Raw genomic sequence first — 18,485 nt, forward strand, 5'->3', positions numbered from 1 at the left:
GCTTTGCCCAAGGCTGGCAGGAAGGGCCGCTGGCTCTGTGATTCTGCCCTTTGGAATCTCCCACCCAGGAACCAGAAACTCTGGGATGCTCCAGCTGGCCCCTGTATTACCACCTTTCCTCTCAGGGAAAGGGGTGCTACCTCCGGTTCCCCCATCCTGCTTCCTAGTGGCCTGGAGCAGCAGGCTGGGAAACTCTGGGGGCCTGAACTGGCCCCCACTGGCCTCCTCTCCTGCCAGAGCAGGCGCAGCGACAGCTAGCAGCCTTCCTTCTTCCGCCACCAGGTTGTCGGCGAGGCGGACCTCCCAGCCTCACGGGACTGCTGTGCGGCTGCGGACGTCGCGACTGCGGCGCTGCGGCGGGGACGCGGCCGGGGAGGCGGCGCCATGTGAGTCCGGGCCTGGCGGGCGGGCAGCGGCGGCGGTTACCGTATTTACCGAGGCCAGTGCGGGACCCCGAGGGGCGGGTCACCGCAGGCCGCTACCGTATTTGCGAGAGCCGCCTGATCCTGCCCAGAGCAGCGGTGCAGCTGCTTAATTACGGGTTTACCCGGGGTCACTGGGGTGCTTTGGGGGCGCTGCGGGTGCGGGAGGCGGGTCGCATCGGTTCCCCCGGGGAGCCAGGGCAGCAGCAGGGCAGGGCGGACCGCGGCTGGGTGGCATCCTAGGTATCTTCGGGGGGGTGGGGCTGCGACGCACAGGGACCGAGTAGCTCCGGGGACGCTGCGGCCCGAGGAGCTGGCGATGCTGTGCGCGGGGTCGGCGGGGTGCGGGAAGCGCTCTGGATTCGCGCAGCTGCTTAGCAATCTCAGGGTTGCGGGAGGCTTCTGTCTTTATGGGGGCGGGGAGCAGAGGCGCGGGAGTCGCTGCGGGAGCCGCACCGTGTTTGCGTCACGCGGCGCGGACTCTAGAAGAAAGCGTCGCCGCTGGAGACCCGGGGAGGAGCTGGGGTGCAGCTCAGGCTGTGAGTGTAGCCCGGAGGGAGGGACAAAGCCTTGGCCTTGGGACCCCGGGAAGGGCGGGGCCTCGGTCGAGGGAACAGTGGGGAAAGAGAGCATGCTGCCCAGCCAGGGCCAGGCCAAGGTTGGCAGAGGAACTGCATGGTCCATCCTTACAAATGTCAGTGCAGCTACCTGGGGAGAGACTTGTGGGTGGGGTTCGTGGCCAGGGAACTTGTCTATTACCCAGGCCTTCCCTGAAGGTCAGGGAAGACACAGGAGTGCGTTTTTGAGAGTCCACTCTGCAAGTGCATGAAAGGAGGCTGTAAGAGTAGAGAGGGACTGCAGGAAGTTCAAGGGGGCACCCAAGAGCCTTCTTGATGGGGTGTGGGATGGGTGAAACCTTCATGCCCAGGAGCTGTCTTGCAGGGTATGGGAGTGATGGCATTAGACAGGAGCAGTGGCCTTTTAGGAATGGATGGCCCTGCAGGAGCTGGGATGGGAGTGGTGGGTTCCTCCATGTGCATGTGGGTGCGTGCCTCTCTGTGTGTGTGTGTGTGTGTGTGTGTGTGTGTGTGTGTGTGTGTGTGTGACTGAAGGGTGTGCAGTGGTGAACAGCTGGTACACTGAGAAGAGCTTTCAACAGTGAGCCCAAGATTTAGGGCTTAAGTCACCTTGCTCTGTGACCTTGGACAAGTATGTTGACTTTATCAAGCTTCAGGTGCCCCACTTATAAATGGGGCTCACTCATCTGCTCTATACCTGTGCAGGGCTGCTGTGGGGACAGTGGGAAATGTTTAAGAGGGGGTGCAGTGATCTGAGAAGGAGAACCCTAGGAGGATCAGGGGAAGGGACTAGGTGCTTAGCAGTTTGCTGTACTTTGAGCTCCTGTGTGTCTCAGCCTGAGGCCAAGCCTTCTGCTCAAGCTGAGACTGATGCTCCATTCTACATGTGCCCTGTAGCCTTTTAAATTCAAGCCCTATTTTGATAGAGGAGCTGCCTTTAATGTCTAACCCTGGAGGGTCTCTTCCCAGTTTACAAGGTTTTATATTTTCTGCTGAAAGCTTTGCAAAAATGTCTTTACACCATCGATGACCCTCCAGCTTGGGGTGTGCTTTCCTTTGCCTTTCTTTGAGTCTGGTTGGAGATATAAGGTGCACATAGGTAAAGCATTACTTAAAATACCCGGAGTCCATAAATATCACCTTCTGCACTTGTGTGGCGGGCACAGTGCTCAGCGCTCCAGTTAGGGTAGCTCTGTCATGATGATGAGAGTTGCAGGGTTGGACAGCAAGGTTTACAGAGAAGCTGAAGGAGTCAAGGAAGGTTTCTAGGTGGAGGTGGCACCTGAGAAACGTCCAGGGTAGGCTGTGACGAGGAAGGAGGGGAAGTTTAGCTATAAGAAAAATGTATCAGAGGTTGGGGGAAGGTAAGCGACCCCTTGGAGTGGTTGTTGGCTGACCCTTGGGTCCACTCTGACCCCTCTCTTGCTTCTGTTTCCTCAGGGGCTCGTGACTGCAGCTGAGAGCGCCCATGACTGAGCTGGTGTCCTCCGAGGACGGGTCCCCTACGGGGGACGGGGAGGAGGGCCTGGGGGACGAGCGAGGCCTGGTCATCCACCACCCTGCGGAGGAGCAGCCCTACAGCTGCCCGCTGTGCGGCCAGACCTTCTTGCAGCAGCCCAGCCTGGTGCGGCACCAGAAGGCGCACGCCGGGGCTGGGCGCACCGCTGCCTTTGTGTGCCCGGAGTGCGGCAAGGCCTTCAGCGTCAAGCACAACCTGGAGGTGCATCAGCGCACGCACACCGGCGAGCGGCCCTTCCCCTGCCCCGAGTGTGGCCGCTGCTTCAGCCTCAAGCAGAACCTGCTCACGCACCAGCGCATCCACAGCGGCGAGAAGCCGCACCGCTGTGCACAGTGCGGCCGCTGCTTCCGGGAGCCGCGCTTCCTGCTCAATCACCAGCGTACGCACGCACGCACGCCCACACCGCACCCGCGCCGCCCCGGCGTCTTCGGGGAGCGGCGTCCCTATTTCTGCCCGCGCTGCGGCAAGAGTTTTGCGCGTGAGGGCTCGCTCAAGACCCACCAGCGCAGCCACGGCCATGGGCCCGAGGCCCCGGCGATCCATTTAGGCAGCGTGCTATGACGCCTACGCTGTCTGCCACCATAGGCTGCCTGCAGACCCGGAGCCGCGTTGGAAGCCTTGGAGGTTACCTTGGGCTGTGGTTGCCGCTCAGGATGGGCATCTGGGAGAAGGGAAGAACTGGCTTGGGGGTCCGAAGGGCTCGGGCCGCCCTTTTTCTCTCCTTACCCAGGGCCCTCCGGGTTTTTGTGCGTGCACACAGTGGCATTTGGCTCCTGCATTGGTTTTGCTCTGCAGGCTCCTGCTGCCTAGGGCAGGTGAGCCCTGCAGATGGGGTTCAAGGGTGGGGTGTGTGGTGCTGAATCTCCATATCTGGTGGAGGTGCGGGGTGTCCTGGATATGCAGGTGGTGCAGGTCTCTGTATGACCCGCTGCTTACCAGATCTTCGGTCCCAGAATGTCAGAGCTGAATGCATCTTGGAGAGGACAGCTTGCTACAGTTCCCCAAACCCATTCTCAGCCCTCAAGGCCTCCTGCCTCCGGCTCCCCCTTTCTGGTGTCCTAGGGAAATTATCCTACTTCATGTCTCAGTTCATGCATCTATAAGTTGGGGATGGAGACCAGAGACTCCTGCTCCGTGGGCTGTGAGAATTGGCCCGAGAAGGGTGATGCCACTTGTCCAAAAAGCTTTGGCTGAGAACTCACTCTGTGCCACCTGCTCTGCTGTGTTCCACCCTGGGAAAAGCCACAGGTGAGCACCCTGGGCCCAGATGTGGGGGCACCGACACCTGTGTGTGACCAGTGCCTGTACAGAGGGCTGTGGGCTGTGCAATAGGGCAACCTGTAAAACACTCCAGGATCAGAGGTGACTGGCTTCACCCAGGGAACTCTGGTGACTTTGTACCCAGTCTTGAAGACACTTAGAGTTGCTGCAGGAAGAGCAAGCCTGTGCAGGGATGTCTTCAAGGGGAGCAGCCCATTGAGGAGGCTCAGACATGCCTTATGAAGGACTTGGTGAGGCGGAAGGCACATCTGAGATTTTAAATGATAAACACGCGATGAGTTCAGAACTGAGGCTCTGGGAGGGCAGATAGACAAGCAGGAGCCTCAGGGTGATCCAGCAGAAGAGAGTGAGGCCCCAGCTAGACTGCTTTACCACGGTCGAGCAGTGACAACTGAGAAAGCCAGGACTCTGCCTGCCAGTTGATGCCCTGAGTTTGGGGCCTCATCTGTTGTTCAGCAGATGAGGAACCTGAGAGCCCAAGTTTGCCCCAAATCATAGGAGTGCCCCGTGGGACAGCGGGTGAAGCCAAGGTTTTGTTGTGAGTTCTAGACCCTTGTAACCTTTCAATTCTACTGCTGAAAAACAGAAAATAGAGGATCTTAGCATGTGGCCAGGAGTTGTGTGAAAGGATCCTGGGTTATCTAGGGGCCTAGGTGGCTGAAGGCATGCAGAAGACACATACCTTGGGATGACTTTGAGAGCACCTTTGAGAGCTGTCCCTTCATGCCCAGGCCTGTGCTAGGTCCTGCAGATCCATCTCTGTCCTTGGCCTGCCACCCCAGTGGTTATTGCAATGGAGATGAGTATTTGGTGGCTGAGAATAAGTTAAACAGGGTCTTAGGGCATCTGGAGCAGTCACATAAGTGCCCTGAACCTCAGATGTCTCGAGTAAATGGGGTTAATATCCTGGCAGTGCTTGGAAAGGGGCTGAGAGGTCTTGCTCAAAGCCCTAACCAGACTCAGAGTGGGCTACCTGAGGGCCCTTCCTAGCCCTGTACGTGTGCTGGGGTGGACAGGGCCAGGCACAGCAGCAGATCTCACCTTGATCTTTTTGTTTCTGTGAACAGATGCAAAGCGGGCACAACCTCCTGACCTGGGAGGTGCAGGGCACATCTGGGCACAGAGATTATGAATTGAGTCCCACAGGAGCCTGGCTGGCGCTGCACCCTGGCATGAGGACACATCCCCTAAGAAGACCTACCTCAGGAGGTGCCTTGCAGTGACCTGCAGGAACCTGATGAAGCCTGGAACTACAGGCTGATTTCTGATTCCAAGCCTTGGTGGGAAAACTCTCCAGGCCTGGTGGGAGTCTTGGCTGGGCAAAGGCTTCTCAACTTGCATGGCCACGAACCCTGACTCTTGTGTGGCAGTGGTGGGGATGACACCTGAATGAAGAGCTGGCTTCTCCGCCCCTGCCTTGTCCACACTTGGCTAATGTTCAGAGACAGAAAGTGACTGTCCAAAGCCAACACAGCAAGCCGCTGTCAGATCTGGCTCTAGGGTCAAACCCTCCCATCACAAGTGAGCCATCCCTTCACATTTCATTCTCCTTTTTGAGCCAGAAAGATCTTTCATACTGTGGGGTCATTCAACCTTTTGCAAATCTGCTGAAGGCTATGGACCTTGTCCCCAGGAGAACAAACACGCAAAAAATTTCAAGCAATTTCAGGAGCCCTTGGACTCCTAAACCTCAGCCTGGGGTCTTTACCTGCCACCCTTTCCTCACTGAGCCCCTGAGTCAAGGCCACCCTACATATAACGACCCCCCTGCCTCCTTCTCTTGTTGGGGAATAAAGAAGTCTGAGGTGGAAACCCTTTTAGTTACTCCCTTCTCCCAGACCTAGGCTTTAGAACTTGATTCCCTGTCCCCTGACATTGCCAGAGGTTCCATGGGCTGGTTTGTTTTTCGGGTTCTGCCTAACAGGCTGCTTGTTTGTGTGGTGGAGCCCTGTGTTCAACCCAGGCTCTGATTTCATGGTGAGGTCTTGGGGAAGCGGGCCTGCCGAGAAGGCTGGGGTTCAGGCTTTGACCACTTGGGGAAGGAATCCTGCTCCCCCCAACCACATCCAGACAGCAGTACTCCTGCTTCCAATCCTGCAGCCCCAGGCAGGTACTTCTGGGAGGACTGGGGAAGAGAAGGAGGTGAGTCCTGTGCAGTGTGAGAACCAAGTGGATGAGTCCTGTCCCCTGAGGGATCAGGACACAAGTGAAGGGAGCAGGTCCCCGGCCAGCTACAGGGCATGGAGTCAGCTTCCCATTTGAGCAGGTCAGTGTAGTTCTTCTGTGCTCACCTACCACCCATCAGAAAAGGGGGGACCTGCAGCGGTGGGAGGAAAACTTGTAACTTTTTGCTCTAGGGTCTTGTGGTTCTCTCTCCTGTGGATCTGGTTCCTGGTTCTCACTGCGTACCTACTATGTGCCTCTTCCTGGGATTGTAGATACCTTGGGAGGTCAGAGAAGCCAGAGATGCTCCACGATCCAGAGCGTCAATTTGGCCCTGTCCTTAAGTCTCAAGCTTCAGCTGCAAACCTCTCATGTGCTGATGGTCCAGCTTGCCTCTTCCTGCCATAACTGCTGTGCCGTCCCTGTGTTGCAGAAATGTCTCCCTTCCCTGCCCTCCCTTGAAGCCCCTCTTATCCATTAGGGCTGAGCGTCCCCAGCACCTGGCTGCTCTCCTGTGCTAACTTACCATGTCACTGTCAAGTACAACATGCTGTCACCTTCCAGTTTCCTCTGTCTCTGTGTGTGTCTTGAGCTCCCTGAGGGCAAGGGACTGTGTCATTTCTTCTTGAATCCCACCTGGGTCTAGTCCAGGGTTGGGCTTGTCACTCTCAGGAATCTCTTGTCAACTGGCTGATGGGGCAGGCTGTGGATGCAGGGCTGAGGGCCACAAGAGGAGAGGGTGTGGGAGTTAACCAGGGGGTGCATTTTATTGGGCTATGGGTGGGCTGACTTCCCTGGGTCAGTCGTGGGCACTGGAGGCCTCAGATCATCCCCTCCTTGGGGACAGTGGATGCGCAGGTATGCATGTAATGGTGGGCCAGGTAGGCTACTTCTGGAGTCACTGACACTTGCCTGAGCTGCCTGCATGGAATAAATGTTCTCTTTGATGGCAGCTGGTGTAAACAGTGGTCCTTGAGAGCTTAGCCAGGAATAGAGTGGTGACCTCTTTCTTAGTTCCCATCTCTTAAGGATAAGTTAGCTTCAAGGTGACTTGGGAGGTCAGTCACAATAGTAAACATGTATCAAAAACCCTAGCAATGAACAAACACAGGCTCCCTGCACCTGAGCAGATGAAGCCTTATAAACACAGGTGCAGAGCGCGCTGCCCTCCTTCTCCTGCCCAAGGGAGAACTGCAGCCAGCCACCTGCCTCACAGCCTGTCTCCTACAGCTGGTGCTGGGACGGTGAACTTGTGCCAGGGTCACCTGCCACCAAGTGGCCATGGGACTCAGTTGTTAACGGTAGAAGCTTGGCCTGGGCATGACCAAGGGTCACTCTAGCTCCTTGATCTGTCAGACTTGGATTTTCAGCCGCAGCTGTTCCCTTCATTGTTCAAGGAGGGTTGGGAGTGGCTTGGTTGCTAGGGAACCATGTTGTGGCACTGAAAGCTGGTTCCCTTGGGGCAGAGGATGTGAGTCAGGTGAGGCCTCTGACTCAAGCTGGTTGAAGCCAAAAGGACAATTACCGGCTCTTTCAACTGAGAAGGGCACTGGCTGGGAGGTGACGAGGACCTCAGTCCCTCTTGCTGTGTCTCTGGTCACCTGCCCTGGCAGACAGAATCTGCGGGGCTCCGTTCTCTGCCTGCCTGGCTCATTCCTTTCCCTGGTGCTTCTGAGACAGCCACAGGCCCTACTGTCATGGACCAAGCTCAGGTTTCCTCCTCCGTGAGGAGGGCTTTGGGTCCAGCGAATCTGGTGGCTCTGCTGCCTGGAGGGGAGAGGAGGAAATAAGGTTTTTCTCCTGGATGAGTTTGTGGGTGTAGAGACAGAGAGGCCGCTGTCTTTCAAGAGAACCTAAGGGTCAGTTGCTGTCATTACCTCACATCAATTGCACCCCTTGCCTGACTTTTTGTAAATTTTCTGGGAGTGCAGAGCCTGGTCCAGTAAGGAAAGGCAAAAAAGGGGGCTAGACCTAGGCAAAGTAGCAGGTGCTCATGAAAAGCAAAGCCTGGCCCCACTGTGCCCCGCCCACTTCCTGTCTCTAACTCTTATGCCTCCTTTGACATCTCCTAGCCTCTTTGTCCTTGCCCTGGTCTTGCCCACATGAGAGGATGCTGCAGTGGATGCTCTCACTGGGTGTCCCCCCACCCCAGCTTTTCCAGCTGTTGTAAGTGTTGGCTGCCAATAGCTCACAGCTACCCAGAGTGCAGGTGCTATCCCAGCCTCCCTGTGAGTGACAGCTGACCCGGGGCTGGCATGGTAGTGCAGCTTCTGCTCAGGGCTTCCCTGTGGGGTCAGGCTGAACTGGTCTCCTGCTGACTTGCCCCAGGACATCCCACTGGCCTCGCTGAGCCACCTGTGTGGTCCAGAGCCACTCTCGTCCTCCAGGGTCCTCTCAGCAATTCATCCCTGCAAACAAGAATGCATCTGGGGCCCTCCATCTAGGATCTCTACACGTAAGGCAGTGAAGAGCCTTAAGAATACCAACTCCAGGCAGCTTGACAGCCCTGGGAGATGTGACCAGTCTCTTGGGTTCTTCTGTGTGATGCTGGCATCTGCCGGCCTTCAGTGAGGAGCTGCCCATGGGTGCACGGATTACAGGTGACCCTCTCCAGGCTGGTGGACCTGAATGGTAACTTGGTAGCCCCTTGCCTCAACTGTAAGCACATCTCAACTGCAGACCAGGGACAGATGTGTAAATCCCAGGTCAAGGGCTGGGATCTAGTCCTACCAAGGTCCTTACCACTTTGACATTTAGTTTCTTTCCTTTTCCTTTTTTTGTCTTTTCTTCTCCTCCTTCTCCTCTTATTCTTCTCTCTCTCTCTCTGATTCTTCTCTGGTATATAAAAAGCAGTGGATGTGCTGTGTGTGGTGGCCCATCTGTAATCCCAGATCTCAGGAGACTGAAGCAAGAAGATTGCTATGAATTTGAGGCCAGCATAGGCTACATACTGAGACCCTGTCTCAAAAAAAAAAAAAAAAAAAAAAAAAAAAAAAAAAAAAAGGAAAAGAAACTTGTGGAGAGGCTGTCGGGCTTCCCCAAGATTGGCTTTAAAGCATGGGACTCCAAGAGATCCCTTGTTTACAGGAGCAGAAGGTGTGAGGAGGCCCCAGTAAACTGCCTCTGGCTCCAGGAGCTGGGAGGGGCTCAGTCTTTATTCAATCTTAAAAAGTCATGGGTTTAAGCACTTGCCTGGCAAGCGCAAGGTCATGAGTGTGATTCCAGGTACCAAAAAAAATGTACTGGGTTCCAGGCATGGCAGGGGGCAGAGCACAGGGCCTCCCCACGTCCCCCCTGAGCAGTGCTCCTTCCTGAGGTCGCTCCTTCCAGGCCTGCACTTGTTCCTTCTTCCTGCCGCTGTGCTTGGCTTTGATGGGGTTCAGGACTGGTTACCCCCAAATACGCATGTTGGCGTTTGAGAAAACAGCTGAAGCCACAAAATTGCTCTCCCTGTCCCCTCCCTTTGTCACCTGGACAAAGAGTGACCAAGAAAGAGTTCTCTGACCTTCCGGGAAGTGGGTCAGAAGGTGCTCATTCTGGAGGAGCCTTCCCTAACCGGGGGAAGGGAGAGAAGTCCTGGTCACAGGCCTTGCTGGAGGCCGGGTTATCACCTTCAGATCCCAGCCTTTGTCCTCCAGGCCCACATCTGTGGGACAGTCCACGAAACTGTTTTCTCTTCCTTAGGGCATTGGTTCCCCACAGCTCCTTGTCACATAAACATGCGTGAGATAAACCTGTGTGCGTTTCTCTTGCTAACGGGTTCCAGCCTGGGCCTCGAGGATGTGGCTCTGCTTTTCCTCCCCAGCAGTTCCTGGTGCCCTCATTGCTGTCTCACAGGCGCCCAAGGTCACCTTTCCCCCAGCTCCTCCCATGTGCTTGCTTAGCGTGGCCTGGGCTTCCCTGGGCGCAGGTTTTTAGGGTCAGGGTGGCAGAGGCCCAGAGTGGGATCCTGGGGGCTTGCTCACGAGGGAATGGAGGAAGCGGCCAGCACAGTTCCCAGAGTGGGGTGTTATGAGCTGTACTTTGGGCTTCCTGGCTTGTCAAGCTCTACTCTGTAGGTTTTTGTCCTCAAGGCCCCAAATTTTATTGTACAAATCTCTCATCTAGAACACATCCTGCATGCCTTCTGTTTTCTTTTTGGGGGAATGGGAGGATACTGGGAATCAAATTTAAGATCTCATACTTGCCGGGCAGGAGCTGTGCCACTGAGCTAAATCCCTGGCCCCTGTTCTTGGTTTTGAGCAGGGTCTTGATATAGTCCAGGCTTGATCTCACTATGTAGCCCAGGCTAGCCTGGAACTCAGGGCAATCCTCCTGCCTCAGCCTCCTAGGGGCTGGGATTACAGATATCCATCCCCCCAGCCCTGTCTCTTTTCTACAGATTATTTGGTTTTGTTTTTTGCAGTCCTGAGAATGGAACGCAGAGTCTCATGCATGCTAGACAAGCTCTCTACCACCCTGCTGATTGCTTCTGCTGCTTGCTTCCGATTCACTTTCACACATGTGCGTGTGTGCATGCGTGTGTGTGTGTGTGTGTGTGTGTGTGTGTGTGTATACTGGGAATTGAACTGATGCCTGGAAAGTATCAGGAGGTGGGCCTGGTTCCTTGGCCATCACTGGGGGTCTCTTCATGAAATTTTACAATTTGAGAAAGAGCCAGTTAATGTAAATTCCATTTTACTTTTATTTTTGGGGGGAGGTTTGGTACCTGGGTTCAAACTCATGACTTTGCCCTTGCCAGGCAGGCACTTACACCACTGAGCTGGATCCCCAGCTGTAAATTCTATTTTAAACAATAAAGCAACTTCCAACAGACACCAAAGCCACTGGTAGATGGAATTTGGTGAGCACTATACAGTGAAATTAGAAGTTGCTAACAAAAAGAGCAAATAGAAGCTTCTGCTTACCCCAAGGATTTCAAAACAATGAATAATTAAGATCAAAGAAGAAACTGTAGGGGCCGGGGTTTAGCTCAGTGGCACAGTGCCTGCCTGGCAAGCACAAGGTCATGAGTTCCATCTCCAGTACAAAAATAAATAAATAAAAAAGGAAATTATAAAATACAAATGAATAACTAGAAACACCACATTTCCAAACATCTGTGATGCAACTCAAAAAGTCATTAGTCTGGCTTTAAGTGTATCTGTTAGGAAAGGAGAACTTTTGAAAGTTAAAAAGTCGAAAGTTCAATTTAAGAAGTTAGCAAAACAGTAGAACATGCACAGTGAAGCAGAAAAATAGCCACAGAGATAAAAGGGAATCGAATAGGCACTGTGGCACTTGCTTAGGTCAGCATTCCGGGAGGCTGGGGCAGAGGATCTGCAAACCCTATCTCAAAATTGAAAAATTAGCAAGGGGTTGCTGATAGCTCAGTGCAAAGGGACTGTGTTTGGTTTTGATCCCCAGTACTGCAAAACAAAAAGAGAAAGAAAGAACCCACCAATAATATTAAAGACACTCAACATTGGTTCTTTGATGGGGGTGGACAGATGACCTCTGGCAAAAATAGAAAGACCACAGACCACGGCCCTGTTGGCACCTTCTGCACCATTGGTTTCTCCAGCCATGGGACCGGAAAGCCTGGTGGGCAGTGTGACCGCGGGGTGGGGGTGGGGATGGAGGTGGGGGTGGGGGGGTGAGGGTGGGGTGAGGGATGGTGATGGCCATCGCCAGCATCTAGGAGCTCCTGATGCCACCCAGCTGAAGGTGCTGTTCCCCTCGACTCCCTTGGGGCCACCGCATTCTCTTTGCAGGTAGTGGGGCCCTAGTTGAAGTTGAGAGCTCCGGCTGCAGTGACTTAAGGTCGGAGAGGGGCTGCCACCACCTCCCAGCAGGGGCTCAGCCTGCCAGAAGGGTGACAGAGGGATCTGTGAGGACTGGCACAAGGCAGGTAGCTGTGGGCCAGCCCCGGACTGGGCCAGATACCTCTCCACTTAGTTCTCATACATGGAATGCTCAGGCAATAAAAGAGAATCAAAGGGTACACATAAAAAGAAAATTTAAAAGGCAGAAGAGAGACAGAGACAGAGACAGAGAAGAAAGGGAGACAGAGATCATATAAATAAAGATGTTAGTGAGGGGGTGATGATAACTATAAATATAGTAAAGATTTTGAAAAAATCACTGCAGAGTAGTATGGACAATTCATGGCAATTTCACTTTAACCAGAAATAAACACTTTTCTGCAAAAATGCAAATTACTGCAGCATACTTAAAATAATCTGAATATGCCTATAGTTATCAGAGAACTTTAATTAGTAGTAAAAAATTACAACCCTTATCTTCACACTTTAACTAAGATAAGAGGCCCACATAGTTTTTTTGGGACGGTGTGTCAACCTTTTTAAAAACTGAGCCTCGGTACACAGTGAGTCCTAGAAAACAGGAGAGTATATGTATTAAATTTGTTTAACACAGCTATCAAAACACTGAAAACTAGGCTGGGCATGGGAGTGCAGATCTGTAACCCCAGCATTCAGGAGGCTGAGGCAGGAGGATCGCTGTGGGTTTGAGGTTAGACTGGGCTACAAAGTGAGTTCAAGGCCAGACTGAACTGAATGTTAAAACCCTATCTCAAAAAGACCCAATAAATAAATAAATATTAAAAAACAAAACAAAAAATTGAAAACTAATCAGAGTACCAGAGAAGAAGTGTTAGAATGCTCTCATTTAGAACCACAATTGCAAAACTCCAAAATAAAAGAACACATTTCTGGGGATTTAACTCAGTGGCGTGAGTGCCTGCCTGGCAAGCGGTAGGTTGTGAGTTCAATCCTTAGTACCAACAAACGAACGAACGAACGAGACATTAAACATAGAGATATATTTAAAAATATGCCCTGCTTGGCATGGTGGTGCATGCCTGCAATCCCAACGCTTGGGAGGCTGAGGCAGGAGGATGGCTGTGAGTTCGAGGCCGGCCTAACTACATAACAAAAGCCTGTTTACAAAACAAAACAAAACTCAAAACATGAACAAGCAAAATATATGTATCCTGATCGCAGACTGTTTTAGCCTACAAATATTAGGGTGGTTTCAATATTGAAAATTGGTTAAAGAAGCATAGTACTACTTCAGCGGCTTAAAGGAGAAAAAGAACTTGCGTGATTATCTCAACGGACGCAGACAGAGCGTTTGCTAAAGTTTCAGAGATGTCTCCCCCAGGCCTCCCGCCTCTCACCAGGGCCGAGCTCTGGGGACCGTGGGTCTCTGGAGGACATTTATTTATTTGCCTGTTCACTGTCTCCTCCTCCTGGCATGAGCTCCAAAGGGTTGGGACCCAGAGTCTCTACTGTCCAGCACGGTGACCAGGACACTTCAGGCACTCCTTACATATGTGCTGTATGTATAAATTCCGCTTTCTTAGTCACTATTGGGCCTACTGAGGATGTTTGATAATATGAAAAGTTATCAAGCCTGTTGATATTTCAAAGTAATGAAATATTTTTGAGACTGCATTTTTTTTTTTTTTCTGGTACTGGGGATTGAACTCAGGGCTTTGGCCCTAAGCTACATCTCTAGCCCTGTTTTGTTTCCTTTCGTTTTTGTTTCAAGGCAGGGTCTTGGTAAGTTGCTCCGGCTGGGTTTGAACTTACAATTCTGCCTCAGCCACCAGGACTACAACAGATGTGCACCACCACACTGGGCTTTGATAGCAAAGCTGCAGCGTTAGACACTCACTTGAAGATGTGTCTACTGCAGTTTTCCTCTGGTGTCGAGTGGAAACAGCTTTCAGCTTTCATAATGTTATGAAACCCATAAAGGCATAGGCTCCCTGCCTACAGAGTCTCCTAGAAAATAGACCTGTGTCGTGGACTAACTAACGGTCAACTTGTGACAGACGGCTGCAATGAATCAGTGTGGTTCTGGATGTGGAGGGCTCACCTGAGGATCCTTACCAACAGCATAAAAAGAAAACTGGAGGGGAAGACGGTGCTGTTGATTCTCCTGGAGAAGCCTGTCACGCTGGGTTTCCTACGATGAACTCAGTTGTTCTCATCATGGGAAGAGCTCAGGTCCCTGCTGTCAGGTCCTTGAGGGTGGCTGCGGTTCTCTTTGGGGGAGCGCTGGTCCTTACCCTGAGCTTTGCTTCCTGGCTCCAGCGCAGATCCCTCAGCCTCCTGGTGCCGATCCTTCACCCCACTGGAGCGGACTTTCTGGCTTCCACCACTGACCTTTGCGCCTTTCCAGTGCAGATACAGATTTGCATCAGACATTGTTGTGGGCGCTAGGTCTCCAGCTGGACTTGTGGAGAACTTTGTCTGGGTATCTGGGCCCTCAGTTGGGTTCTCTGGGTCTCTAGGATGTGGACAGGTCTCTTGCACCCTTCTGCGTTTGACTTTTTGGATAAATATTATAAAATAATCCTATGAATTACGTATCCTATATTAAATTGATTCCCTTGAAAACTCTATGACAACCAGCTTGGAGACACTGATGCTGTTTCTCTCTGTCTCTCTTTGTCTATGCAGCCAAGAAAAGAAATTTGTTTTAGTTTTAAAGCGCAAGTTGCGCAGGATTGTTTGCGTGGTTGGTTGTGCGTGCACCCAGAGGAGCTAAACCGGGTATCTCACGCCGGCCGGTCATAGCGCCCTCTAGCGCACATTGCGGGAAGTGACTTTGGGCGGGTTGAACCAGCAGAGAACCAGCAGAGAGCTGTTTAAAACGCAGGAACTACGTTTATGCTGGAAAGTATCACCAAGTCCGGCCACGTAAGGCTCAGCAGTCTTTGTTAAATGAATGAATGTAGAGAAGAATCATCCTTTTAGGGTGCCCTTAAGGAGGGAATCATAAAAATAAATTGTCCCTTTAAAACTGAAATGGTTAATTGCTAATCCAGAAGATGTCAGATATATCCTGTTAAATTGCCCAGGCTGGCCTCAAACTTGTGATCCTCCTGCCTCAGCCTCGAGGAGTGCTGGATCACCATGCCTCGCTAAAAAAATTTTTCTCTTTTCCTTTTTTTTTTTTTTGGTACCGGGGATCAAACTCATGACCTCACTCTTGGGACAGGCACTTATGCCGCTGAATTCAATCCTTGACCACTCTTTTTTTCTGGTTTTAAGAGGAAATAAAAAGGCGATAGCAATTTTCCAATGAGGACTGGATTGCATGACTGCAGCTGAATGTCTCAGCTGTGCACAGGAGGAGAGAGAAGAAAGCATGAAGTCAGAATAGACAAAGCCCAGGGGCAACCAGCTGAGAAGCTCCGAACTGTTTCCACCTGTGAGACAGTGATTAAAACGTAGGTGTTACTGGGGGACTGGATACTACCAGGACATCTGACATTACTGGATTGTTACCTTTTCCTGGTTACAGTTGCCGAGCTCCTGTTAGCACAAAGCTCTGTATCATTCAGGGCAGGCACTGACTGAGATGTGATTCAAAATAACCTGCTGTTGTCGGTGAGACAGGGAGTGGAGGGGAGACCACATGGATGTGTCCTGGCAGTTTTGGAGGTGGGTGGCAGATGACTGGGGCTCTTTGCACTCTGTCTCAGATGTTGCGGGTAGGTTATGCTGAACTCAGCTTGCAAGGTCTGTCCCCAGGAGCAGGAGCCGGCAGAGCTCTGTGATCAGGAGCGGAGACCAGAGGCAGCCAGAAAGAGAGAGAGAGAGAGGGTCTGACCCTCATATCACACAGAGGTCTGCCTGGAAACTTCTCCCAGACACACTCGGAAACCTGCTTTACTAATTTCCTAGGCAATTCTCAATCCAATCCAGTTGACACTCAAGAGCACCATCACACTGGATGATGACAATCTTAAGTCTTTCATGGGACCTGATTTTCCAAAGATCTAGAGCTCAACAGGAAAACCTATGCCATTTAGAAAGCGTATGTGATTCCTGTCCCCTCTCCAAGAGAAAACTGTGAGCTCAGGGCCCACTTCTCAGTCAGAGGCCGCACTGCGCTCTCAGAGCTGCATCCTTCCTCTGGGAACTTGAACTCCCAGGAGAAGGTGCCCTATGAGAGGATAGGTGGGCACAGGTGGGGCAGAGCGGCACAGCTGCTGGGACCTGTCTGAGCCATTCCTGTCTTATCATTGACAATACGGAGGCTTGAAGGGGTGAAGGCCACTGCGACACACCTGATAGTGGCGAGCTGGGGTTTGAAATTAGACATGGAAATTTTTGAGTCCAGGATCCTATAGGGCAGGAGAAAGGGTCCTGGGCAAAGGATTCAGTTACTCAGCTGAGAATAGACAGAGAAGGCTGGAAATGTTTTGGCCCTCTGAGTTGATTTCAGTTTGAGCCTAGTAACAGACGATGTCTTCATGGTTAACGTTCAGCTCTGATTGGCTGTCTGTGATTTGATCCCCCCAAATGAAGAATCTAAGGTGTAGAGCATTTTGTGGGGGATGATCCTGGGAGACACCAACAGGAGGGGGGTATGTGGGAAAGAGGGGGAACTGGAGAGGGAAACAGGAAGCTGGTTTCCACTCTGGGCAGCTGGAGAGGAGTCCTCCTGGGAACTAGTAGACACGTCTTTGTGTCAAACTCATCTCACCTTTCAGAGAACTCATGCAGGAGTGGCCCACTGCGGCTGCAGACTGTGGCTGGCCTCTCCATGCTCCACCCTGACACAGGGACCCGGGTGTCTGCGCTAGAATCTGTGATGAGCTAAAAGTTTCCCTGGACCATTGTGAGAAGAGTGAGCCTAGAAGGAAGGACCACTCACTGTGGACATCACCAAGATTAAGGAAAGGGTGGGGGGAGTTCCATCTGCCTACAGCAGCTTGGAGAATGATTCATAGACTCTCCAGCTGCCCTGTCAGAAATGTGAGGCTCCGAGGTTTCTAGTGTTTACCCCCTCTTGACTCTGCTCCTTAGGGTCATCCCCCAGCCTCCTATCCCATCCGCTGTAAGAGGCTATGGATCCACTTTTGTCTATATATCTTCCTGATCTGAATATTTCACATAAATGAAAATATGTAAGAGATTTTTCTTACTGCTTTTTTTTTCTTCTTACAAAATATTTCCAAGCTATAGCTCTATTGTACCATGTATCAGTACTTTCTTGTTTTTCTATAGTAGCACTGGAGATTGAGTCTAGGGTGATGGAGATACATTCCCTAGACCCCCTTTTCTTTTAAATTTTGAGGCAGGGTCTCACTAAACTTCTAAATTTCCCAGACTGAGGTTGGACTTATGATCCTCCTGCCTCAGCCTCCTAGAGTGCTGGTGACATAGAGGAAATAATACAACTCTTAACCTGCTAGATGTCAGCTACACCAGGTTTTCATTTCCCCAAATCAAAGAATGAACTCGAAGGAACAACAGAGGTTAAGATTAGGAAAAGGTTTATTGAGAAAGATAACTCCTGATAGATGGGAGCGTTGCCAATGAGCCCAATTCTGGAAGGGAGTTTTATAGAGCAAAATCACAAAGTGGGTACAACATTGAGTCAGACTATGATCAGCCAAAAAGATTACGGTATAATTGCTTAGATAACATTGATCCAATGGTCGCATAACAAGTGTACGTGGAAAGAACAGACCCTTTTTTAGGAAGGGATGGATCAGGAGGTCCTGGCCACCCACTGGGATGATTGAGGTCCATCTAGAATTTGCTGGACCAGGTGATACCCATGATCTTTTATCCTGGGGAGACATGCAGACCTGCTCAGTCCATCCTTATCTTGAGGCCCGGCAGGTGATGGATGCATCTCCGGCCACAGTCCCACTGTGTTCTCCTCCTCTGCACTGGCTCCTCTGAGGGCCTGACCCTGTCTGATTGCCTCTAATATTTCTGCAAATTTAGTTGTGTGTAATATTGAGATTAAAGGCCTATACCACCATGTCCAGCTTCTTCATTTCTTTTTATGGCTAAATCACATTTCATTGTTTAGAAATACCATGTTTTGCTTATCCATCTACTAGATCCAGTACAACCCACTGCAAGAATAAAGACCCTGAGACATAGTTATAGTTACTGGGGGCCAAGGGGTCTGAAAATGGCCAGGATGAAGGTTCATCAGAACAAAGCCACACCCAGGGCACCCACTGCTTATCAGTCGGTGGACTCGTGGATTGTTTCTGGTTTTTGTCTATTATGAGTAACTCTGCTATTCTTTCTAGGTACTATTTTTTGAGTAGCCATGTTTTCCTTCCTTTAGGAAATATACAGGAGAGTAGAACTTCTGGGCCATAAGGTAATACTATGTTGAACTCTTAGGCGAGTTCTCGGACTGGTTTCCAACATGGCAGCCCATTCCCACCAGGGACTCTGTCTTCACATCAACCCCAACACAAGAGGTGACTGACAAACACAGCCAAACTTTAAAAAAGACTTATCACAGCACAAAACCCATCGCCATTAGTCTCCTTCAAAATACTTCCCCTCATTTCAAACACAGGACTACACGCTTGCCGCTTCTTAAGGTGGCTCTGGAAGTCCTCCTCCCTGAGTGTCTTCGTGAGTGTGATCACAGACACCGCTGATGCTGCTGCTGGGCTTGTGGAAATAAGGCTTGTCTGCCTCTTTCACTGCAGCGCTGTGCAGCTTCTGGCTCCTCCCAAAGTCA

At 51.6% G+C, this 18,485-nt stretch overlaps 1 protein-coding gene across 5 annotated transcripts; it reads left to right on the plus strand.

The window, feature by feature from the left end:
- LOC101787289 (zinc finger and SCAN domain-containing protein 2) lies at nucleotides 1-6,526 on the plus strand. Of its 5 annotated transcripts, none has more exons than XM_005003474.4 (3): nucleotides 1-386; nucleotides 2,441-3,767; nucleotides 4,868-6,526. In XM_005003474.4, the coding sequence occupies exon 2, from the start codon at nucleotides 2,469-2,471 to the stop codon at nucleotides 3,078-3,080; it is 612 nt and encodes a 203-aa protein (XP_005003531.1). In that variant the 5' UTR covers nucleotides 1-386; nucleotides 2,441-2,468; the 3' UTR covers nucleotides 3,081-3,767; nucleotides 4,868-6,526. The 5 variants fall into 5 exon arrangements, with proteins under 5 accessions (XP_005003531.1, XP_013007788.1, XP_005003532.1 ...); XM_013152334.3 differs by lacking the exon at nucleotides 1-386 and adding an exon at nucleotides 394-521; XM_005003475.4 differs by lacking the exon at nucleotides 1-386 and adding an exon at nucleotides 590-961.
- Nucleotides 6,527-18,485: the final 11,959 nt, after the last annotated feature.

Source organism: Cavia porcellus, unplaced genomic scaffold (assembly GCF_034190915.1).
Source record: "Cavia porcellus strain 051 isolate PalLab524CR breed Dunkin Hartley unplaced genomic scaffold, mCavPor4.1 scaffold_6, whole genome shotgun sequence".
In the NCBI taxonomy this organism is placed as follows: domain Eukaryota; kingdom Metazoa; phylum Chordata; class Mammalia; order Rodentia; family Caviidae; genus Cavia; species Cavia porcellus.